General features: G+C 61.5%; 1 protein-coding gene across 1 annotated transcript in view; it reads left to right on the top strand.

Annotated features, from left to right (window-relative positions):
• dhx33 (DEAH (Asp-Glu-Ala-His) box polypeptide 33) overlaps positions 1-24,919 on the top strand; it is a 159,539-nt gene that overhangs the window by 75,190 nt on the left and 59,430 nt on the right. The window contains 1 exon segment of the mRNA XM_072492603.1: positions 18,341-18,526. Within this exon segment, the coding sequence (XP_072348704.1) occupies positions 18,341-18,526 (186 nt within the window).

The raw sequence follows: 24,919 nt of genomic DNA, 5'->3' as shown, positions 1-24,919 counted from the left end.
TACCCTCGCGCCCCTCTTACCCTCGCGCCCCTCTTACCCTCGCGCCCCTCTTACCCTCGCGCCCCTCTTACCCTCGCGCCCCTCTTACCCTCGCGCCCCTCTTACCCTCGCGCCCCTCTTACCCTCGCGCCCCTCTTACCCTCGCGCCCCTCTTACCCTCGCGCCCCTCTTACCCTCGCGCCCCTCTTACCCTCGCGCCCCTCTTACCCTCGCGCCCCTCTTACCCTCGCGCCCCTCTTACCCTCGCGCCCCTCTTACCCTCGCGCCCCTCTTACCCTCGCGCCCCTCTTACCCTCGCGCCCCTCTTACCCTCGCGCCCCTCTTACCCTCGCGCCCCTCTTACCCTCGCGCCCCTCTTACCCTCGCGCCCCTCTTACCCTCGCGCCCCTCTTACCCTCGCGCCCCTCTTACCCTCGCGCCCCTCTTACCCTCGCGCCCCTCTTACCCTCGCGCCCCTCTTACCCTCGCGCCCCTCTTACCCTCGCGCCCCTCTTACCCTCGCGCCCCTCTTACCCTCGCGCCCCTCTTACCCTCGCGCCCCTCTTACCCTCGCGCCCCTCTTACCCTCGCGCCCCTCTTACCCTCGCGCCCCTCTTACCCTCGCGCCCCTCTTACCCTCGCGCCCCTCTTACCCTCGCGCCCCTCTTACCCTCGCGCCCCTCTTACCCTCGCGCCCCTCTTACCCTCGCGCCCCTCTTACCCTCGCGCCCCTCTTACCCTCGCGCCCCTCTTACCCTCGCGCCCCTCTTACCCTCGCGCCCCTCTTACCCTCGCGCCCCTCTTACCCTCGCGCCCCTCTTACCCTCGCGCCCCTCTTACCCTCGCGCCCCTCTTACCCTCGCGCCCCTCTTACCCTCGCGCCCCTCTTACCCTCGCGCCCCTCTTACCCTCGCGCCCCTCTTACCCTCGCGCCCCTCTTACCCTCGCGCCCCTCTTACCCTCGCGCCCCTCTTACCCTCGCGCCCCTCTTGCCCTCGCGCCCCTCTTGCCCTCGCGCCCCTCTTGCCCTCGCGCCCCTCTTGCCCTCGCGCCCCTCTTGCCCTCGCGCCCCTCTTGCCCTCGCGCCCCTCTTGCCCTCGCGCCCCTCTTGCCCTCGCGCCCCTCTTGCCCTCGCGCCCCTCTTGCCCTCGCGCCCCTCTTGCCCTCGCGCCCCTCTTGCCCTCGCGCCCCTCTTGCCCTCGCGCCCCTCTTGCCCTCGCGCCCCTCTTGCCCTCGCGCCCCTCTTGCCCTCGCGCCCCTCTTGCCCTCGCGCCCCTCTTGCCCTCGCGCCCCTCTTGCCCTCGCGCCCCTCTTGCCCTCGCGCCCCTCTTGCCCTCGCGCCCCTCTTGCCCTCGCGCCCCTCTTGCCCTCGCGCCCCTCTTGCCCTCGCGCCCCTCTTGCCCTCGCGCCCCTCTTGCCCTCGCGCCCCTCTTGCCCTCGCGCCCCTCTTGCCCTCGCGCCCCTCTTGCCCTCGCGCCCCTCTTGCCCTCGCGCCCCTCTTGCCCTCGCGCCCCTCTTGCCCTCGCGCCCCTCTTGCCCTCGCGCCCCTCTTGCCCTCGCGCCCCTCTTGCCCTCGCGCCCCTCTTGCCCTCGCGCCCCTCTTGCCCTCGCGCCCCTCTTGCCCTCGCGCCCCTCTTGCCCTCGCGCCCCTCTTGCCCTCGCGCCCCTCTTGCCCTCGCGCCCCTCTTGCCCTCGCGCCCCTCTTGCCCTCGCGCCCCTCTTGCCCTCGCGCCCCTCTTGCCCTCGCGCCCCTCTTGCCCTCGCGCCCCTCTTGCCCTCGCGCCCCTCTTGCCCTCGCGCCCCTCTTGCCCTCGCGCCCCTCTTGCCCTCGCGCCCCTCTTGCCCTCGCGCCCCTCTTGCCCTCGCGCCCCTCTTGCCCTCGCGCCCCTCTTGCCCTCGCGCCCCTCTTGCCCTCGCGCCCCTCTTGCCCTCGCGCCCCTCTTGCCCTCGCGCCCCTCTTGCCCTCGCGCCCCTCTTGCCCTCGCGCCCCTCTTGCCCTCGCGCCCCTCTTGCCCTCGCGCCCCTCTTGCCCTCGCGCCCCTCTTGCCCTCGCGCCCCTCTTGCCCTCGCGCCCCTCTTGCCCTCGCGCCCCTCTTGCCCTCGCGCCCCTCTTGCCCTCGCGCCCCTCTTGCCCTCGCGCCCCTCTTGCCCTCGCGCCCCTCTTGCCCTCGCGCCCCTCTTGCCCTCGCGCCCCTCTTGCCCTCGCGCCCCTCTTGCCCTCGCGCCCCTCTTGCCCTCGCGCCCCTCTTGCCCTCGCGCCCCTCTTGCCCTCGCGCCCCTCTTGCCCTCGCGCCCCTCTTGCCCTCGCGCCCCTCTTGCCCTCGCGCCCCTCTTGCCCTCGCGCCCCTCTTGCCCTCGCGCCCCTCTTGCCCTCGCGCCCCTCTTGCCCTCGCGCCCCTCTTGCCCTCGCGCCCCTCTTGCCCTCGCGCCCCTCTTGCCCTCGCGCCCCTCTTGCCCTCGCGCCCCTCTTGCCCTCGCGCCCCTCTTGCCCTCGCGCCCCTCTTGCCCTCGCGCCCCTCTTGCCCTCGCGCCCCTCTTGCCCTCGCGCCCCTCTTGCCCTCGCGCCCCTCTTGCCCTCGCGCCCCTCTTGCCCTCGCGCCCCTCTTGCCCTCGCGCCCCTCTTGCCCTCGCGCCCCTCTTGCCCTCGCGCCCCTCTTGCCCTCGCGCCCCTCTTGCCCTCGCGCCCCTCTTGCCCTCGCGCCCCTCTTGCCCTCGCGCCCCTCTTGCCCTCGCGCCCCTCTTGCCCTCGCGCCCCTCTTGCCCTCGCGCCCCTCTTGCCCTCGCGCCCCTCTTGCCCTCGCGCCCCTCTTGCCCTCGCGCCCCTCTTGCCCTCGCGCCCCTCTTGCCCTCGCGCCCCTCTTGCCCTCGCGCCCCTCTTGCCCTCGCGCCCCTCTTGCCCTCGCGCCCCTCTTGCCCTCGCGCCCCTCTTGCCCTCGCGCCCCTCTTGCCCTCGCGCCCCTCTTGCCCTCGCGCCCCTCTTGCCCTCGCGCCCCTCTTGCCCTCGCGCCCCTCTTGCCCTCGCGCCCCTCTTGCCCTCGCGCCCCTCTTGCCCTCGCGCCCCTCTTGCCCTCGCGCCCCTCTTGCCCTCGCGCCCCTCTTGCCCTCGCGCCCCTCTTGCCCTCGCGCCCCTCTTGCCCTCGCGCCCCTCTTGCCCTCGCGCCCCTCTTGCCCTCGCGCCCCTCTTGCCCTCGCGCCCCTCTTGCCCTCGCGCCCCTCTTGCCCTCGCGCCCCTCTTGCCCTCGCGCCCCTCTTGCCCTCGCGCCCCTCTTGCCCTCGCGCCCCTCTTGCCCTCGCGCCCCTCTTGCCCTCGCGCCCCTCTTGCCCTCGCGCCCCTCTTGCCCTCGCGCCCCTCTTGCCCTCGCGCCCCTCTTGCCCTCGCGCCCCTCTTGCCCTCGCGCCCCTCTTGCCCTCGCGCCCCTCTTGCCCTCGCGCCCCTCTTGCCCTCGCGCCCCTCTTGCCCTCGCGCCCCTCTTGCCCTCGCGCCCCTCTTGCCCTCGCGCCCCTCTTGCCCTCGCGCCCCTCTTGCCCTCGCGCCCCTCTTGCCCTCGCGCCCCTCTTGCCCTCGCGCCCCTCTTGCCCTCGCGCCCCTCTTGCCCTCGCGCCCCTCTTGCCCTCGCGCCCCTCTTGCCCTCGCGCCCCTCTTGCCCTCGCGCCCCTCTTGCCCTCGCGCCCCTCTTGCCCTCGCGCCCCTCTTGCCCTCGCGCCCCTCTTGCCCTCGCGCCCCTCTTGCCCTCGCGCCCCTCTTGCCCTCGCGCCCCTCTTGCCCTCGCGCCCCTCTTGCCCTCGCGCCCCCTCTTGCCCTCGCGCCCCTCTTGCCCTCGCGCCCCTCTTGCCCTCGCGCCCCTCTTGCCCTCAGCGCCCCTCTTGCCCTCGCGCCCCTCTTGCCCTCGCGCCCCTCTTGCCCTCGCGCCCCTCTTGCCCTCGCGCCCCTCTTGCCCTCGCGCCCCTCTTGCCCTCGCGCCCCTTGCCCTCGCGCCCCTCTTGCCCTCGCGCCCCTCTTGCCCTCGCGCCCCTCTTGCCCTCGCGCCCCTCTTGCCCTCGCGCCCCTCTTGCCCTCGCGCCCCTCTTGCCCTCGCGCCCCTCTTGCCCTCGCGCCCCTCTTGCCCTCGCGCCCCTCTTGCCCTCGCGCCCCTCTTGCCCTCGCGCCCCTCTTGCCCTCGCGCCCCTCTTGCCCTCGCGCCCCTCTTGCCCTCGCGCCCCTCTTGCCCTCGCGCCCCTCTTGCCCTCGCGCCCCTCTTGCCCTCGCGCCCCTCTTGCCCTCGCGCCCCTCTTGCCCTCGCGCCCCTCTTGCCCTCGCGCCCCTCTTGCCCTCGCGCCCCTCTTGCCCTCGCGCCCCTCTTGCCCTCGCGCCCCTCTTGCCCTCGCGCCCCTCTTGCCCTCGCGCCCCTCTTGCCCTCGCGCCCCTCTTGCCCTCGCGCCCCTCTTGCCCTCGCGCCCCTCTTGCCCTCGCGCCCCTCTTGCCCTCGCGCCCCTCTTGCCCTCGCGCCCCTCTTGCCCTCGCGCCCCTCTTGCCCTCGCGCCCCTCTTGCCCTCGCGCCCCTCTTGCCCTCGCGCCCCTCTTGCCCTCGCGCCCCCTCTTGCCCTCGCGCCCCTCTTGCCCTCGCGCCCCTCTTGCCCTCGCGCCCCTCTTGCCCTCGCGCCCCTCTTGCCCTCGCGCCCCTCTTGCCCTCGCGCCCCTCTTGCCCTCGCGCCCCTCTTGCCCTCGCGCCCCTCTTGCCCTCGCGCCCCTCTTGCCCTCGCGCCCCTCTTGCCCTCGCGCCCCTCTGCCCTCGCGCCCCTCTTGCCCTCGCGCCCCCTCTTGCCCTCTGCGCCCCTCTTGCCCTCGCGCCCCCTTGCCCTCGCGCCCCTTTGCCCTCGCGCCCCCTTGCCCTCGCGCCCCCTTGCCCTCGCGCCCCCCTTGCCCTCGCGCCCCCTTGCCCTCGCGCCCCCTTGCCCTCGCGCCCCTGCCCTCGCGCCCCCTTGCCCTCGCGCCCCCTTGCCCTCGCGCCCCCTTGCCCTCGCGCCCCCTTGCCCTCGCGCCCCCTTGCCCTCGCGCCCCCTTGCCTCGCGCCCCCTTGCCCTCGCGCCCCCCTTGCCCTCGCGCCCCCTTGCCCTCGCGCCCCCTTGCCCTCGCGCCCCCTTGCCCTCGCGCCCCTTGCCCTCGCGCCCCCTTGCCCTCGCGCCCCCTTGCCCTCGCGCCCCCTTGCCCTCGCGCCCCCTTGCCTCGCGCCCCCTTGCCCTCGCGCCCCCTTGCCCTCGCGCCCCCTTGCCCTCGCGCCCCCTTGCCCTCGCGCCCCCTTGCCCTCGCGCCCCCTTGCCTCGCGCCCCCTTGCCCTCGCGCCCCCTTGCCCTCGCGCCCCCTTGCCCTCGCGCCCCCTTGCCCTCGCGCCCCCTTGCCCTCGCGCCCCCTTGCCCTCGCGCCCCCTTGCCCTCGCGCCCCCCTTGCCCTCGCGCCCCCTTGCCCTCGCGCCCCCTTGCCCTCGCGCCCCCTTGCCCTCGCGCCCCTTGCCTCGCGCCCCCTTGCCCTCGCGCCCCCCTTGCCCTCGCGCCCCCTTGCCCTCGCGCCCCCTTGCCCTCGCGCCCCCTTGCCCTCGCGCCCCCTTGCCCTCGCGCCCCCTTGCCCTCGCGCCCCCTTGCCCTCGCGCCCCCTTGCCCTCGCGCCCCCTTGCCCTCGCGCCCCCTTGCCCTCGCGCCCCCTTGCCCTCGCGCCCCCTTGCCCTCGCGCCCCTTGCCCTCGCGCCCCCTTGCCCTCGCGCCCCCTTGCCCTCGCGCCCCTTGCCCTCGCGCCCCCTTGCCCTCGCGCCCCCTTGCCCTCGCGCCCCCTTGCCCTCGCGCCCCCTTGCCCTCGCGCCCCCTTGCCCTCGCGCCCCCTTGCCCTCGCGCCCCCTTGCCCTCGCGCCCCTTGCCCTCGCGCCCCCTTGCCCTCGCGCCCCTTGCCCTCGCGCCCCCTTGCCCTCGCGCCCCCTTGCCCTCGCGCCCCCTTGCCCTCGCGCCCCTTGCCCTCGCGCCCCCTTGCCCTCGCGCCCCTTGCCCTCGCGCCCCTTGCCCTCGCGCCCCCTTGCCCTCGCGCCCCTTGCCCTCGCGCCCCTTGCCCTCGCGCCCCTTGCCCTCGCGCCCCTTGCCCTCGCGCCCCTTGCCCTCGCGCCCCTTGCCCTCGCGCCCCTTGCCCTCGCGCCCCTTGCCCTCGCGCCCCTTGCCCTCGCGCCCCTTGCCCTCGCGCCCCTTGCCCTCGCGCCCCTTGCCCTCGCGCCCCTTGCCCTCGCGCCCCTTGCCCTCGCGCCCCTTGCCCTCGCGCCCCTTGCCCTCGCGCCCCTTGCCCTCGCGCCCCCTTGCCCTCGCGCCCCTTGCCCTCGCGCCCCTTGCCCTCGCGCCCCTTGCCCTCGCGCCCCTTGCCCTCGCGCCCCTTGCCCTCGCGCCCCTTGCCCTCGCGCCCCTTGCCCTCGCGCCCCTTGCCCTCGCGCCCCCTTGCCCTCGCGCCCCTTGCCCTCGCGCCCCTTGCCCTCGCGCCCCTTGCCCTCGCGCCCCTTGCCCTCGCGCCCCCTTGCCCTCGCGCCCCTTGCCCTCGCGCCCCTTGCCCTCGCGCCCCCTTGCCCTCGCGCCCCCTTGCCCTCGCGCCCCCTTGCCCTCGCGCCCCTTGCCCTCGCGCCCCCTTGCCCTCGCGCCCCCTTGCCCTCGCGCCCCCTTGCCCTCGCGCCCCCTTGCCCTCGCGCCCCCTTGCCCTCGCGCCCCCTTGCCCTCGCGCCCCCTTGCCCTCGCGCCCCTTGCCCTCGCGCCCCCTTGCCCTCGCGCCCCCTTGCCCTCGCGCCCCCTTGCCCTCGCGCCCCCTTGCCCTCGCGCCCCCTTGCCCTCGCGCCCCCTTGCCCTCGCGCCCCCTTGCCCTCGCGCCCCCTTGCCCTCGCGCCCCCTTGCCCTCGCGCCCCCTTGCCCTCGCGCCCCCTTGCCCTCGCGCCCCCTTGCCCTCGCGCCCCCTTGCCCTCGCGCCCCCTTGCCCTCGCGCCCCCTTGCCCTCGCGCCCCCTTGCCCTCGCGCCCCCTTGCCCTCGCGCCCCCTTGCCCTCGCGCCCCCTTGCCCTCGCGCCCCCTTGCCCTCGCGCCCCCTTGCCCTCGCGCCCCCTTGCCCTCGCGCCCCCTTGCCCTCGCGCCCCCTTGCCCTCGCGCCCCCTTGCCCTCGCGCCCCCTTGCCCTCGCGCCCCCTTGCCCTCGCGCCCCCTTGCCCTCGCGCCCCCTTGCCCTCGCGCCCCCTTGCCCTCGCGCCCCCTTGCCCTCGCGCCCCCTTGCCCTCGCGCCCCCTTGCCCTCGCGCCCCCTTGCCCTCGCGCCCCCTTGCCCTCGCGCCCCCTTGCCCTCGCGCCCCCTTGCCCTCGCGCCCCCTTGCCCTCGCGCCCCCTTGCCCTCGCGCCCCCTTGCCCTCGCGCCCCCTTGCCCTCGCGCCCCCTTGCCCTCGCGCCCCCTTGCCCTCGCGCCCCCTTGCCCTCGCGCCCCCTTGCCCTCGCGCCCCCTTGCCCTCGCGCCCCCTTGCCCTCGCGCCCCCTTGCCCTCGCGCCCCCTTGCCCTCGCGCCCCCTTGCCCTCGCGCCCCCTTGCCCTCGCGCCCCCTTGCCCTCGCGCCCCCTTGCCCTCGCGCCCCCTTGCCCTCGCGCCCCCTTGCCCTCGCGCCCCCTTGCCCTCGCGCCCCCTTGCCCTCGCGCCCCCTTGCCCTCGCGCCCCCTTGCCCTCGCGCCCCCTTGCCCTCGCGCCCCCTTGCCCTCGCGCCCCCTTGCCCTCGCGCCCCCTTGCCCTCGCGCCCCCTTGCCCTCGCGCCCCCTTGCCCTCGCGCCCCCTTGCCCTCGCGCCCCCTTGCCCTCGCGCCCCCTTGCCCTCGCGCCCCCTTGCCCTCGCGCCCCCTTGCCCTCGCGCCCCCTTGCCCTCGCGCCCCCTTGCCCTCGCGCCCCCTTGCCCTCGCGCCCCCTTGCCCTCGCGCCCCCTTGCCCTCGCGCCCCCTTGCCCTCGCGCCCCCTTGCCCTCGCGCCCCCTTGCCCTCGCGCCCCCTTGCCCTCGCGCCCCCTTGCCCTCGCGCCCCCTTGCCCTCGCGCCCCCTTGCCCTCGCGCCCCCTTGCCCTCGCGCCCCCTTGCCCTCGCGCCCCCTTGCCCTCGCGCCCCCTTGCCCTCGCGCCCCCTTGCCCTCGCGCCCCCTTGCCCTCGCGCCCCCTTGCCCTCGCGCCCCCTTGCCCTCGCGCCCCCTTGCCCTCGCGCCCCCTTGCCCTCGCGCCCCCCTTGCCCTCGCGCCCCCTTGCCCTCGCGCCCCCTTGCCCTCGCGCCCCCCTTGCCCTCGCGCCCCCTTGCCCTCGCGCCCCCTTGCCCTCGCGCCCCCCTGCCCTCGCGCCCCCCTGCCCTCGCGCCCCCCTGCCCTCGCGCCCCCCTACCCTCGCGCCCCCCTACCCTCGCGCCCCCCTACCCTCGCGCCCCCCTACCCTCGCGCCCCCCTACCCTCGCGCCCCCCCTACCCTCGCGCCCCCCTTACCCTCGCGCCCCCCTTACCCTCACGCCCCCCTTACCCTCACGCCCCCCTTACCCTCACGCCCCCCTTACCCTCACGCCCCCCTTACCCTCACGCCCCCCTTACCCTCACGCCCCCCTTACCCTCACGCCCCCCTTACCCTCACGCCCCCCTTACCCTCACGCCCCCCTTACCCTCACGCCCCCCTTACCCTCACGCCCCCCTTACCCTCACGCCCCCCTTACCCTCACGCCCCCCTTACCCTCACGCCCCCCTTACCCTCACGCCCCCCTTACCCTCACGCCCCCCTTACCCTCACGCCCCCCTTACCCTCACGCCCCCCTTACCCTCACGCCCCCCTTACCCTCACGCCCCCCTTACCCTCACGCCCCCCTTACCCTCACGCCCCCCTTACCCTCACGCCCCCCTTACCCTCACGCCCCCCTTACCCTCACGCCCCCCTTACCCTCACGCCCCCCTTACCCTCACGCCCCCCTTACCCTCACGCCCCCCTTACCCTCACGCCCCCCTTACCCTCACGCCCCCCTTACCCTCACGCCCCCCTTACCCTCACGCCCCCCTTACCCTCACGCCCCCCTTACCCTCACGCCCCCCTTACCCTCACGCCCCCCTTACCCTCACGCCCCCCTTACCCTCACGCCCCCCTTACCCTCACGCCCCCCTTACCCTCACGCCCCCCTTACCCTCACGCCCCCCTTACCCTCACGCCCCCCTTACCCTCACGCCCCCCTTACCCTCACGCCCCCCTTACCCTCACGCCCCCCTTACCCTCACGCCCCCCTTACCCTCACGCCCCCCTTACCCTCACGCCCCCCTTACCCTCACGCCCCCCTTACCCTCACGCCCCCCTTACCCTCACGCCCCCCTTACCCTCACGCCCCCCTTACCCTCACGCCCCCCTTACCCTCACGCCCCCCTTACCCTCACGCCCCCCTTACCCTCACGCCCCCCTTACCCTCACGCCCCCCTTACCCTCACGCCCCCCTTACCCTCACGCCCCCCTTACCCTCACGCCCCCCTTACCCTCACGCCCCCCTTACCCTCACGCCCCCCTTACCCTCACGCCCCCCTTACCCTCACGCCCCCCTTACCCTCACGCCCCCCTTACCCTCACGCCCCCCTTACCCTCACGCCCCCCTTACCCTCACGCCCCCCTTACCCTCACGCCCCCCTTACCCTCACGCCCCCCTTACCCTCACGCCCCCCTTACCCTCACGCCCCCCTTACCCTCACGCCCCCCTTACCCTCACGCCCCCCTTACCCTCACGCCCCCCTTACCCTCACGCCCCCCTTACCCTCACGCCCCCCTTACCCTCACGCCCCCCTTACCCTCACGCCCCCCTTACCCTCACGCCCCCCTTACCCTCACGCCCCCCTTACCCTCACGCCCCCCTTACCCTCACGCCCCCCTTACCCTCACGCCCCCCTTACCCTCACGCCCCCCTTACCCTCACGCCCCCCTTACCCTCACGCCCCCCTTACCCTCACGCCCCCCTTACCCTCACGCCCCCCTTACCCTCACGCCCCCCTTACCCTCACGCCCCCCTTACCCTCACGCCCCCCTTACCCTCACGCCCCCCTTACCCTCACGCCCCCCTTACCCTCACGCCCCCCTTACCCTCACGCCCCCCTTACCCTCACGCCCCCCTTACCCTCACGCCCCCCTTACCCTCACGCCCCCCTTACCCTCACGCCCCCCTTACCCTCACGCCCCCCTTACCCTCACGCCCCCCTTACCCTCACGCCCCCCTTACCCTCACGCCCCCCTTACCCTCACGCCCCCCTTACCCTCACGCCCCCCTTACCCTCACGCCCCCCTTACCCTCACGCCCCCCTTACCCTCACGCCCCCCTTACCCTCACGCCCCCCTTACCCTCACGCCCCCCTTACCCTCACGCCCCCCTTACCCTCACGCCCCCCTTACCCTCACGCCCCCCTTACCCTCACGCCCCCCTTACCCTCACGCCCCCCTTACCCTCACGCCCCCCTTACCCTCACGCCCCCCTTACCCTCACGCCCCCCTTACCCTCACGCCCCCCTTACCCTCACGCCCCCCTTACCCTCACGCCCCCCTTACCCTCACGCCCCCCTTACCCTCACGCCCCCCTTACCCTCACGCCCCCCTTACCCTCACGCCCCCCTTACCCTCACGCCCCCCTTACCCTCACGCCCCCCTTACCCTCACGCCCCCCTTACCCTCACGCCCCCCTTACCCTCACGCCCCCCTTACCCTCACGCCCCCCTTACCCTCACGCCCCCCTTACCCTCACGCCCCCCTTACCCTCACGCCCCCCTTACCCTCACGCCCCCCTTACCCTCACGCCCCCCTTACCCTCACGCCCCCCTTACCCTCACGCCCCCCTTACCCTCACGCCCCCCTTACCCTCACGCCCCCCTTACCCTCACGCCCCCCTTACCCTCACGCCCCCCTTACCCTCACGCCCCCCTTACCCTCACGCCCCCCTTACCCTCACGCCCCCCTTACCCTCACGCCCCCCTTACCCTCACGCCCCCCTTACCCTCACGCCCCCCTTACCCTCACGCCCCCCTTACCCTCACGCCCCCCTTACCCTCACGCCCCCCTTACCCTCACGCCCCCCTTACCCTCACGCCCCCCTTACCCTCACGCCCCCCTTACCCTCACGCCCCCCTTACCCTCACGCCCCCCTTACCCTCACGCCCCCCTTACCCTCACGCCCCCCTTACCCTCACGCCCCCCTTACCCTCACGCCCCCCTTACCCTCACGCCCCCCTTACCCTCACGCCCCCCTTACCCTCACGCCCCCCTTACCCTCACGCCCCCCTTACCCTCACGCCCCCCTTACCCTCACGCCCCCCTTACCCTCACGCCCCCCTTACCCTCACGCCCCCCTTACCCTCACGCCCCCCTTACCCTCACGCCCCCCTTACCCTCACGCCCCCCTTACCCTCACGCCCCCCTTACCCTCACGCCCCCCTTACCCTCACGCCCCCCTTACCCTCACGCCCCCCTTACCCTCACGCCCCCCTTACCCTCACGCCCCCCTTACCCTCACGCCCCCCTTACCCTCACGCCCCCCTTACCCTCACGCCCCCCTTACCCTCACGCCCCCCTTACCCTCACGCCCCCCTTACCCTCACGCCCCCCTTACCCTCACGCCCCCCTTACCCTCACGCCCCCCTTACCCTCACGCCCCCCTTACCCTCACGCCCCCCTTACCCTCACGCCCCCCTTACCCTCACGCCCCCCTTACCCTCACGCCCCCCTTACCCTCACGCCCCCCTTACCCTCACGCCCCCCTTACCCTCACGCCCCCCTTACCCTCACGCCCCCCTTACCCTCACGCCCCCCTTACCCTCACGCCCCCCTTACCCTCACGCCCCCCTTACCCTCACGCCCCCCTTACCCTCACGCCCCCCTTACCCTCACGCCCCCCTTACCCTCACGCCCCCCTTACCCTCACGCCCCCCTTACCCTCACGCCCCCCTTACCCTCACGCCCCCCTTACCCTCACGCCCCCCTTACCCTCACGCCCCCCTTACCCTCACGCCCCCCTTACCCTCACGCCCCCCTTACCCTCACGCCCCCCTTACCCTCACGCCCCCCTTACCCTCACGCCCCCCTTACCCTCACGCCCCCCTTACCCTCACGCCCCCCTTACCCTCACGCCCCCCTTACCCTCACGCCCCCCTTACCCTCACGCCCCCCTTACCCTCACGCCCCCCTTACCCTCACGCCCCCCTTACCCTCACGCCCCCCTTACCCTCACGCCCCCCTTACCCTCACGCCCCCCTTACCCTCACGCCCCCCTTACCCTCACGCCCCCCTTACCCTCACGCCCCCCTTACCCTCACGCCCCCCTTACCCTCACGCCCCCCTTACCCTCACGCCCCCCTTACCCTCACGCCCCCCTTACCCTCACGCCCCCCTTACCCTCACGCCCCCCTTACCCTCACGCCCCCCTTACCCTCACGCCCCCCTTACCCTCACGCCCCCCTTACCCTCACGCCCCCCTTACCCTCACGCCCCCCTTACCCTCACGCCCCCCTTACCCTCACGCCCCCCTTACCCTCACGCCCCCCTTACCCTCACGCCCCCCTTACCCTCACGCCCCCCTTACCCTCACGCCCCCCTTACCCTCACGCCCCCCTTACCCTCACGCCCCCCTTACCCTCACGCCCCCCTTACCCTCACGCCCCCCTTACCCTCACGCCCCCCTTACCCTCACGCCCCCCTTACCCTCACGCCCCCCTTACCCTCACGCCCCCCTTACCCTCACGCCCCCCTTACCCTCACGCCCCCTTACCCTCACGCCCCCTTACCCTCACGCCCCCTTACCCTCACGCCCCCTTACCCTCACGCCCCCCTTACCCTCACGCCCCCCTTACCCTCACGCCCCCCTTACCCTCACGCTCCCCCCTTACCCTCACGCTCCCCCCTTACCCTCACGCTCCCCCCTTACCCTCACGCTCCCCCCTTACCCTCACGCTCCCCCCTTACCCTCACGCTCCCCCCTTACCCTCACGCTCCCCCCTTACCCTCACTCCCCCCTTACCCTCACTCCCCCCTTACCCTCACTCCCCCCTTACCCTCACTCCCCCCTTACCCTCACTCCCCCCTTACCCTCACTCCCCCCTTACCCTCACTCCCCCCTTACCCTCACGCTCCCCCCTTACCCTCACACTCCCCCCTTACCCTCACACTCCCCCCTTACCCTCACTCCCCCCTTACCCTCACTCCCCCCTTACCCTCACTCCCCCCTTACCCTCACTCCCCCCTTACCCTCACTCCCCCCTTACCCTCACTCCCCCCTTACCCTCACTCCCCCCTTACCCTCACTCCCCCCTTACCCTCACTCCCCCCTTACCCTCACTCCCCCCTTACCCTCACTCCCCCCTTACCCTCACTCCCCCCTTACCCTCACTCCCCCCTTACCCTCACTCCCCCCTTACCCTCACTCCCCCCTTACCCTCACTCCCCCCTTACCCTCACTCCCCCCTTACCCTCACTCCCCCCTTACCCTCACTCCCCCCTTACCCTCACTCCCCCCTTACCCTCACTCCCCCCTTACCCTCACTCCCCCCTTACCCTCACTCCCCCCTTACCCTCACTCCCCCCTTACCCTCACTCCCCCCTTACCCTCACTCCCCCCTTACCCTCACTCCCCCCTTACCCTCACTCCCCCCTTACCCTCACTCCCCCCTTACCCTCACTCCCCCCTTACCCTCACTCCCCCCTTACCCTCACTCCCCCCTTACCCTCACTCCCCCCTTACCCTCACTCCCCCCTTACCCTCACTCCCCCCTTACCCTCACTCCCCCCTTACCCTCACTCCCCCCTTACCCTCACTCCCCCCTTACCCTCACTCCCCCCTTACCCTCACTCCCCCCTTACCCTCACTCCCCCCTTACCCTCACTCCCCCCTTACCCTCACTCCCCCCTTACCCTCACTCCCCCCTTACCCTCACTCCCCCCTTACCCTCACTCCCCCCTTACCCTCACTCCCCCCTTACCCTCACTCCCCCCTTACCCTCACTCCCCCCTTACCCTCACTCCCCCCTTACCCTCACTCCCCCCTTACCCTCACTCCCCCCTTACCCTCACTCAGATACACTCTGTTTGCTTCCAGCATTTCGTTTTTGTATCCTTCCTGATTTACAGTCAGCCAATAGGCCTGCTCCCGGAACTGAACTCCCGAAACTAACTGCTGACCTGCAAGGTAAGGAACTTTTTAAACAGCACTTGCCTCTCCCAGCAGCACTTGCTCCCTGTGGCCGCTCCCGGAACTGGACTCCCGAAACTAACGGTTGACCTGCAAGGTAAGGAAGTTTTTAAACAGTACTTATCTCACCCAGGCCGCGACCTTTTAAACTGTCCGCTCTGCCTCGCAGTTCCCGCGCTTTTTAAATCTCCCGCGTTGTTTTCAATGTCCCGGCTCTCTCTCTCCCGCTCCCAGCTGACCTGCAAGGTAAGGAGGTTGTTAAACAGGTCGTGTCTCACTAACTTGATAGAGTTTTTCGAGGAGGTCACTAAGATGATTGATGCAGGTAGGGCAGTGGATGTTGTCTATATGGACTTCAGTAAGGCCTTTGACAAGGTCCCTCATGGTAGACTAGTACAAAAGGTGAAGTCACACGGGATCAGGGGGGAGCTGGCAAGGTGGATACAGAACTGACTAGGTCATAGAAGGCAGAGAGTAGCAATGGAACAATGCTTTTCTAATTGGAGGGCTGTGACCTGTGGTGTTCCACAGGGATCAGTGCTGGGACCTTTGCTGTTTGTAGTATATATCAATGATTTGGAGGAAAATGTAACTGGTCTGATTTGTAAGTGGAATTGCGGATAGCGATGAGGACTGTCAGAGGATACAGCAGGATTTAGATTGTTTGGAGACTTGGGCGGAGAGATGGCAGATGGAGTTTAATCCAGACAAATGTGAGGTAATGCATTTTGGAAGGTCTAATGCAGGTGGGGAATATTCCCTACCTGCACAGTGAATGGTAGAACCCTCAAGAGTATTGAAAGTCGGAGAGATCTAGGAGTACAGGTCCACAGGTCACTGAAAGGTGATAGACAGGTGGAGGAGGTAGTCAAGACGGCATACGGCATGCTTGCCTTCATTGGCCGGAGCATTGAGTATAAGAATTGGCAGGTCACGTTGCAGCTGTATAGAACCTTAGTTAGGCCACACTTGGAGTATAGTGTTCAATTCTGGTCGCCACACTACCAGAAGGATGTGGAGGCTTTAGAGAGGGTGCAGAAGAGATTTACCAGAATGTTGCCTGGTATGGAGGGCATTAGCTATGAGGAGCGGTTGAATAAACTCGGTTTGTTCTCACTGGACCGAAGGAGGTTGAGGGGAGACCTGATAGAGGTCTACAAAATTATGAGGGGCATAGACAGAGTGGATAGTCAGAGGCTTTTCCCCAGGGTAGAGGGGTCAATTACTAGGGGGCATAGGTTTAAGGTGAGAGGGGCAAGGTTTAGAGTAGATGTACGAGGCAAGTTTTTTACGCAGAGGGTAGTGGGTGCCTGGAATTCGCTACCGGAGGAGGTGGTGGAAGCAGGGACAATAGTGACATTTAAGGGGCATCTTGACAAATGCATGAATAGGATGGGAATAGAGGGATACGTATCCAGGAAGTGTAGAAGATTGTAGTTTAGTCGGGCAGCATGGTCGGCACGGGCTTGGAGGGCCCAAGGGCATGTTCCTGTGCTGTACATTTCTTTGTTCTTGTTCTATACCGCAGGGCAAGAGTTATATCTGGGGGAAAGGCAATTATGATGCGATGAGGCAAGACTAAGGATGCATCGGATGGAGAGGAAAACTGCAGGGGATGGACACAATGGAAATGTGGAGCTTGTTCAAAGAACAGCTACTGCGTGTCCTTGATAAGTATGTACCTGTCAGGCAGGGAGGAAGTGGTCGAGCAAGGGAACCGTGGTTTACTAAAGCAGTCGAAACACTTGTCAAGAGGAAGAAGGAGGCTTATGTAAAGATGAGACATGAATGTTCAGTTAGGGTGCTGGAGAGTTACAAGTTAGCTAGGAAGGACCTGACGAGATATCTATGAAGAGCCAGGAGGGGACATGAGAAGTCTTTGGCAGGTCGGATCAAGGATAACCCTAAAGCTTTCTATAGATATGTCAGGAATAAACAAATGACTAGGGTAAGAGTAGGGCCAGTCAAGGACAGTAGTGGGAAGTTGTGCTTGGAGTCCGAGGAGATAGGAGAGGTGCTAAATGAATATTTTTTGTCAGTATTCACACAGGAAAAAGACAATGTTGTCGAGGAGAATACTGAGATTCAGGCTACTAGACTAGAAGAGTTTGAGGTTCATAAGGAGGCGCTGTTAACAATTCTGGAAAGTGTGAAAATAGATAAGTCCCCTGGGCCGGATGGAATTTATCCTAGGATTCTCTGGGAAGCTAGGGAGGAGATTGCTGAGCCTTTGGCCTTGATCTTTAAGTCATCTTTGTCTACAGGAATAGTGCCAGAAGACTGGAGGATAGCAAATGTTGTCCCCTTGTTCAAGAAGGGGAGTAGAGACAATCCCGGTAACTATAGACCAGTGAACCTTACTTCTGTTGTGGGCAAAATCTTGGAAAGGTTTATAAGAGATAGGGTGTATAATCATCTGGAAAGGAATAATTTGATTAGAGATAGTCAACACGGTTTTGTGAAGGGTAGGTCGTGCCTCATAAACCTTATTGAGTTCTCTGAGAAGGTGACCAAACAGGTGGATGAGGGTAAAGCAGTTGATGTGTTGTATGTGGATTTCAGTAAAGCGTTTGATAAGGTTCCCCACGGTAGGCTACTGCAGAAAATACGGAAGCATGGGATTCAGGGAGATTTAGCAGTTTGGATCAGAAATTGGCTAGCTCGAAGAAGACAAAGGGTGGTGGTTGATGGGAAATGTTCAGACTGGAGTCCAGTTACTAGTGGTGTACCACAAGGATCTATTTTGGGGCCACTGCTCTTTGTCATTTTTATAAACGACCTGGAGGAGGGTGTAGAAGGATGGGTGAGTAAATTTGCAGATGATACTAAAGTCATAGAATTTACAGTGCAGAAGGAGGCCATTTGGCCCATCGAGTCTGCACCGGCTCTTGGAAAGAGCACCCTACCCAAGGTCAACACCTCCACCCTATCCCCATAACCCAGTAACCCCACCCAACACGAAGGGCAATTCATCATGGCCAATCCTCCTAACCTGCACATCTTTGGACTGTGGGAGGAAACCGGAGCACCCGGAGGAAACCCACGCGCACACGGGGAGGATGTGCAGACTCCGCACAGACAGTGACCCAAGCCAGAATCAAACCTGGGACCCTGGAGATGTGAAGCAACTGTGCTATCCACAATGCTACCGTGCTGCCCAAAGTCGGTGGAGTTGTGGACAGTGCGGAAGGATGTTACAAGTTACAGAGGGACATAGATAAGCTGCTGCACTGGGCTGAGAGGTGGTAAATGGAGTTTAATGCAGAAAAGTGTGAGGTGGTTCATTTTGGAAGGAATAACAGGAAGACCGAGTACTGGGCTAATGGTAAGATTCTTGGCAGTGTGGATGAGCAGAGAGATCCGGTGTCCATGTACATAGATCCCTGAAAGTTGCCATCCAGGTTGAGAGGATTGTTAAGAAGGCGTACGGTGTGTTAGCTTTTATTGGTAGAGGGATTGAGTTTCGGAGCCATGAGGTCATGTTGCAGCTGTACAAAACTCTGGTGCAGCAGCATTTGGAGTATTGCGTGCAATTCTGGTCACCGCATTATAGGAGGGATATGGAAGCATTGGAAAGGGTGCAGAGGAGATTTACCAGAATGTTGCCTGGTATGGAGGGAAGATCTTATGAGGAAAGGCTGAGGGACTTGAGGCTGTTTTCGTTAGAGAGAAGAAGGTTAAGAGGTGACTTAATTGAGGCATACAAGATGATCAGAGGATTGGATAGGGTGGACAGTGAGAGCCTTTTTCCTCGGATGGTGATGTCTAGCACGAGGGGACATAGCTTTAAATTGAGGGGAGATAGATATAAGACAGATGTCAGAGGTAGGTTCTTTACTCAGAGTAGTAAGGGCGTGGAATGCCCTGCCTGCAACAGTAGTGGACTCACCAACACTAAGGACATTCAAATGGTCATTGGATAGACATCTGGACGATAAGGGAATAGCTTTCGAGTGGTTTCACAGATCGGCGCAACATCGAGGGCCGAAGGGCCTGTACTGCCCTGTAATGTTCTATGTTCTATCTCTGGCATTGTTTTTCTGACATTGTGGGTTTCCTAATTAATACATGGCTTTCCCATTTGAAAGAAAATTGAATGAAAGTTGGTATGAGGTGTGAGGGAGGTATGGTATCTGAAGTAAGTAGTGTTTCTGTGAATAGATAGTCTCTGTTATCTTTCCAACAGGAAGCGCCACCTTCCCACAGCATTCTGGTTTTTCTGACTGGTCAGGAGGAGATTGAAAGCATGAGTAGAACGTGCAGGGAAATTGCAAAACACCTTCCACAAGGCTGTGCGAGAATGACAGTATTTCCTCTGTACGCGTCGCTTCCTCAACCACAACAGCTCAGAGTCTTTCAACTGGGACAGAAGGTACTCCTTAAAATTCATTAACCGTCAATCAGATCATTAAATCAGCTGGAACATATTTCCTTCTTCGGAGAAACAGAGTAACATCCTCTGGATGCAATGTGATTTGTGTGCTCCTTTCAGCTGTTCGCTCCGGAACAGTCTCTTTGTCCTTGCACATTGGATGGATAGCTGTTCAACTTTAGCTCTCCTTTAACCCTTTCTGCTTTCAGTCCTAGAAAAGGTTATTGTGTGATTTACATAAGAACATAAGAACTAGGAGCAGGAGTAGGTCATCTGGCCCCTCGAGCTTGCTCCACCATTCAATGAGAGCATGGCTGATCCTTTGTGGACTCAGCTCCACTTTCCGGCCCGAACACCATAACCCTTAATCCCTTTATTCTTCAAAAAACTATATCTTTATCTTAAAAACATTGAATGAAGGAGCCTCGACTGCTTCACTGGGCAAGGAATTCCATAGATTCACAACCCTTTGGGTGACGAAGTTCCTCCTAAAGTCAGTCCTAAATCTACTTCCCCTTATTTTGAGGCTATGCCCCCTAGTTCTGCTTTCACCCACCAATGGAAACAACCTGCCCGCATCTATCCTATCCATTCCTTTCATAATCTTATATGTTTCTATAAGATCCCCCCTCATCCTTCTAAATTCCAACGAGTACAGTCCCAGTCTACTCAACCTCTCCTCGTAATCCAACCCCTTCAGCTCTGGGATTAACCTAGTGAATCTCCTCTGCACACCCTCCAGTGCCAGTACGTCCTTTCTCAAGTAAGGAGACCAAAACTGAACACAATACTCCAGGTGTGGCCTCACAAACACCTTATACAATTGCAGCAGAACCTCCCGAGTCTTAAACTCCATCCCTCTAGCAACGAAGGACAAAATTCCATTTGCCTTCTTAATCACCTGTTGCACCTGAAAACCAACTTTCTGCGACTCATGCACTAGCACACCCAGGTCTCTCTGCACAGCAGCATGTTTTAATATTTTATCATTTAAATAATAATCCCTTTTGCTGTTATTCCTACCAAAATGGATAACCTCACATTTGTCAACATTGTATTCCATCTGCCAGACCCTAGCCCATTCACTTAGCCTATCCAAATCTCTCTGCAGACTTCCAGTATCCTCTGCACGTTTTGCTTTACCACTTATCTTAGTGTCGTCTGCCAACTTGGACACATTGCCCTTGGTCCCCAACTCCAAATCATCTATGTAAATTGTGAACAGTTGTGGGCCCAACACTGATCCCTGAGGGACACCACTAGCTACTGATTGCCAACCAGAGAAACACCCATTAATCCCCACTCTTTGCTTTCTATTAATTAACCAATCCTGTATCCATGTTACTACTTTCCCCTTAATGCCATGCATCTTTATCTTATGCAACAACCTTTTGTGTGGCACCTTGTCAAAGGCTTTCTGGAAATCCAGATATACCACATCCATTGGCTCCCCGTTATCTACCGCACTGTTAATGTCCTCAAAAAATTCCACTAAATTAGTTAGACACAACCTGCCCTTTATGAACCCATGCTGCGTCTGTCCAATGGGACAATTTCCATCCAGATGCCTCGCTATTTCTTCCTTGATGATAGATTCCAGCATCTTCCCTACTACCGAAGTTAAGCTCACTGGCCTATAATTACCCGCTTTCTGCCTACCTCCTTTTTTAAACAGTGGTGTCACGTTTGCTAATTTCCAATCCGCCGGGACCACCCCAGAGTCTAGTGAATTTTGGTAAATTATCACTAGTGCATTTGCAATTTCCCTAGCCATCTCATTTAGCACTCTGGGATGCATTCCATCAGGTCCAAGACTCCCTTTAGCCCCATTAGCTTGCCCATCACTACCTCCTTGGTGATAACAATCCTCTCAAGGTCCTCACCTGTCATAGCCTCATTTCCATCAGTCACTGGCATGTTATTTGTGTCTTCCACTGTGAAGACCGACCCAAAAAACCTGTTCAGTTCCTCAGCCATTTCCTCATCTCCCATTACTAAATCTCCCTTCTCATCCTCTAAAGGACCAATATTTACCTTATCCACTCTTTTTTGTTTTATGTATTTGTAGAAACTTTTACTATCTGTTTTTATATTCTGAGCAAGTTTACTCTCATAATCTATCTTACTCTTCTTTATAGCTTTTTTAGTAGCTTTCTGTTGCCCCCTAAAGATTTCCCAGTCCTCTAGTCTCCCACTGATCTTTGCTACTTTGTATGTTTTTTCCTTCAATTTGATACTCTCCCTTATTTCCCTAGATATCCACGGTCGATTTTCCCTCTTTTTACCGCCCTTCCTTTTTGTTGGTATAAACCTTTGCTGAGCACTGTGAAAAATCACTTGGAAGGTTCTCCACTGTTTCTCAACTGTTTCACTATAAAGTCTTTGCTCCCAGTCTACCTTAGCTAGTTATTCTCTCATCCCATTGTAATCTCCTTTGTTTAAGTACAAAACTCTAGTGCTTGATTTTACCTTCTCACCCTCCATCTGTATTTTAAATTCCACCATATTGTGATCGCTCCTTCCGAGAGGATCCCTAACTATGAGATCCTGAATCAATCCTGTCTCATGACACAGGACCAGATCTAGGACCGCTTGTTCCCTCGTAGGTTCCATTACATACTGTTCTAGGAAACTATCGCGGATACGTTCTATAAACTCCTCCTCAAGGCTGCCTTGACCGACCTGGTTAAACCAATCGACATGTAGATTAAAATCCCCCATGATAACTGCTGTACCATTTCTACATGCATCAGTTATTTCTTTATTTATTGCCTGCCCCACCATAATGTTACTATTTGGTGGCCTATAGATTACTCCTATTAGTGACTTTTTTGCCTTACTATTCCTGATTTCCATCCAAATGGATTCAAACTTATCCTCCATAGTACCGATGTCATCCCTTACTGTTGCCCGGATGTCATCCTTAAATAACAGAGCTACACCACCTCCCTCACCATCCACTCTGTCCTTCCGAAAGGCTTGATACCCTCGGATATTTAACTCCCAGTCGTGACCATCCTTTAACCATGTTTCAGTAATGGCCACTAAATTATAGTCATTCATGATGATTTGCGCCATCAACTCATTTACCTTATTCCGAATACTACGAGGATTCAGCAGTATAAGCCAATACACTTATGTTGGCTTTTTTACCTCTGTTCTGAACCTTAACACCTCGATCAGTAACCTCTCCTAAGTTATATTTCCTCTTAACCTTTCTCCTAATTTTCCTTGTCGTCGAACCCATATCTTCCTGTAACAACCTGCCGCGTCGCTTACCATTAATGTTTTCACTTCCCGTTTTATTTCTTTTAGTATTCCTGGTCCTATTCACTGAGCTCCCCTCAGTCACTGTACCTTGTACTGTCGCCCTTTTTGATTTTTGACTATGGCTTCTCTGCCTTACACTTTCCCCCTTACTGCCTTTTATTTCTGTCCCTGTTTTACTACCTTCCAACTTCCTGCATCGGTTCCCATCCCCCTGCCACATGAATTTAAACTCTCCCCAATGGCTCTCGCAAACACCCCCCCCTAGGGGGGTTGCCCTTAGTGTTGGGTGGGGTTACTGAGTTATGGGGATAGGGTGGAGGTGTTGACCTCGGGTAGGGTGCTTGTTCCAAGAGGTGGTGCAGACTTGATGGGCCAAATGGCCTCCTTCTGCACTGTAAATTCTATAAATGCTTTTTAATAGAAAAAATTGAACCCACCTCTACTGCTGCCTCTGGCAGACAGTCGCCACCATCTGTTTGAAAAGATTGCCACTCTGGACCCTCTCACCTTAAACCTCTGCCCTCTAGTTCTAGACTCCTCTACCTTTGGGAAAAGGTGTTGACCAACTACCTTATCTATGCCCCTCATTATTTTATAGACCTCTATAAGATCACCCTGAAGCCTCCTATGCTCCAAGGAAAAAAGTCCCAGTCTATCTTGCCTCTGCTTATAACTCAGACCATCAAGTCCCGGTAGCATCCTCGTAAATCTCTTCTGCACTCTTTCTAGTTTAATAATATAATAATGGGCAGCGCGGTAGCACAAATGGATAGCACTGTGGCTTCACAGCGCCAGCGTTCCAGGTTTGATTCCCCGCTGGGTCACTGTCTGTGCGGAGTCTGCACGTTCTCCCTGTGTGCGTGGATTTCCTCTGGTTTCTTCCCACAGTCCAAAGACATGCAGATTAGGTGGATTGGCCATGATAAATTGCCCTTAGTGACCCAAGGTTAGGGGGGTATTGGGTTACGGGGATAGGGTGGAAGTGAGGGCTTAAGTGGGTCGGTGCAGACTTGATGGGCCGAATGGCCTCCTTCTGTACTGTATGTCCTGGCGGGGTGTTTGCTGGAGCTGTTGGGAACGGTTTAAACTAATGTGGCAGGGGGATGGGAACCGATGCAGGAAGTTGGAAGGTAATAAAAGAGGGACAGAAACAAAAGGCAGTAAGGGGGAAAGTGTAAGGCAGAAAAGCCACAGTCAAAAATCAAAAAGGGCGACAGTACAAGGTACAGTGACTGAGGGGAGCTCAGTGAATAGGTCCAATAATACTAAAAGGAATAAAACGGGAAGTAAAAACATAAATGGCAGGTTGTTGCATGATGATATGGGTTCAACGACAAGGAAAATTAGGAGAAAATGTAAGAGGAAATATAACTTGGGAGAGGTACTGATCGAGGTGTTAAGATTCAAAACGTTGTTAAGATTCAAAACTGAGGTATAAAAGCCAGCATAAGTGTACTTTAACTGAATGCTTGCAGTATTCGGAATAAGGTAAATGAGTTGATGGTGCAAATCATCGTGAATGACTATGATTTAGTGGCCAAAGGATGGTCACGACTGGGAGTTAAATATCCGAGGGTATCAAACTATTCGGAAGGGAAGTGGTGTAGCTCTGTTATTTAAGGATGACATCCGGGCAATAGTAAGGGATGACAACGGTGCTATGGAGGATGAGGTTGAATCCATTTGGGTGGACATCAGGAAAAGTAAGGCGAAAAAGTCACTGATAGGAGTAGTCTATAGGCCACCAAATAGTAACATTATGGTGGGGCAGGCAATAAACAAAGAAATAACTGATGCATGTAGAAGTGGTACAGCAGTTATCATGGGGGATTTTAATCTACATGTCGATTGGTTTAACCAGGTCGGTCAAGGCAGCCTTGAGGAGGAGTTTATAGAATGTATCCGCGATAGTTTCCTAGAACAGTATGTAATGGAACCTACGAGGGAACAAGCGGTCCTAGATCTGGTCCTGTGTAATGAGACAGGATTGATTCAGGATCTCATAGTTCGGGATCCTCTCGAATGGAGCGATCACAATATGGTGGAATTTAAAATTGTGTGAGAAGGTAAAATCAAACACTAGTGTTTTGTGCTTAAACAAAGGAGATTACAATGGGATGAGAGAAGAACTAGCTAAGGTAGACTGGGTGCAAAGACTTTATGGTGAAACAGTTGAGGATCAGTGGAGAACCTTCCAAGCGACTTTTCACAGTGCTCAGCAAAGATTTATACCAACAAAAAGGAAGGACTGTAGAAAGAGGGAAAATCGACTGGATATCTTAAGGAAATAAGAGAAAAAAAGGATTTCCTTTCAAATTGAAGGAAAAAGCATACAAAGTGGCAAGGATTAGTGGGAGACTAGAGGACTGGGAAATCTTTAGGGGGCAACAGAAAGTTACTAAAAAAGGTATTAAGAAGAGTAAGATAGATTATGAGAGTAAACTTGCTCAGAATATAAAAACAGATAGTAAAAGTTTCTACAGAGATATAAAACAAAAGAGTGGCTAAGGTCCTTTAGAGGATGGAAGGGAGATTTAATAATGGGAGATGAGGAAATGGCTGAGGAACTGAACAGGTTTTTTGGGTCGGTCTTCACAGTGGAAGACACAAATAACATGCTAGTGACTGATAGAAATGTGGCTATGACAGGTGAGGACCTTGAGATTATTTTTATCACTAAGGAGGTAGTGATGGGCAAGCTAGTAGGGCTAAAGGTAGACAAGTCTCCTGGACCTGATGGAATGCATCAGAGTGCTAAAAGAGATGGCTAGGGAAATTGCAAATGCACTAGTGATAATTTACCAAAATTCACTAGACTCTGGGGTGGTCCCGGCGGATTGGAAATTAGCAAACGTGACACCACTGTTTAAAAATGGAGGTAGGCAGAAAGCGGGTAATTATAGGCCAGTGAGCTTAACTTCGGTAGTAGGGAAGATGCTGGAATTTATTATCAAGGAAGAAATAGCGAGCCATCTGGATGGAAATTGTCCATTTGGGCAGACGCAGCACAGGTTCATAAAGGGCAGGTCCATGCCTAACTAATTTAGTGGAATTTTTTGAGGGCATTACCAGTGCGGTCGATAACGGGGAGCCAATAGATGTGGTATATCTGGATTTCCAGAA

The sequence above is a fragment of the Scyliorhinus torazame genome, chromosome 30, assembly GCF_047496885.1.
Source record: "Scyliorhinus torazame isolate Kashiwa2021f chromosome 30, sScyTor2.1, whole genome shotgun sequence".
Classification (NCBI taxonomy): domain Eukaryota; kingdom Metazoa; phylum Chordata; class Chondrichthyes; order Carcharhiniformes; family Scyliorhinidae; genus Scyliorhinus; species Scyliorhinus torazame.
Note: the sequence above shows the minus strand (reverse complement) of the source record. Positions and strands in the feature narration are given on the sequence as shown.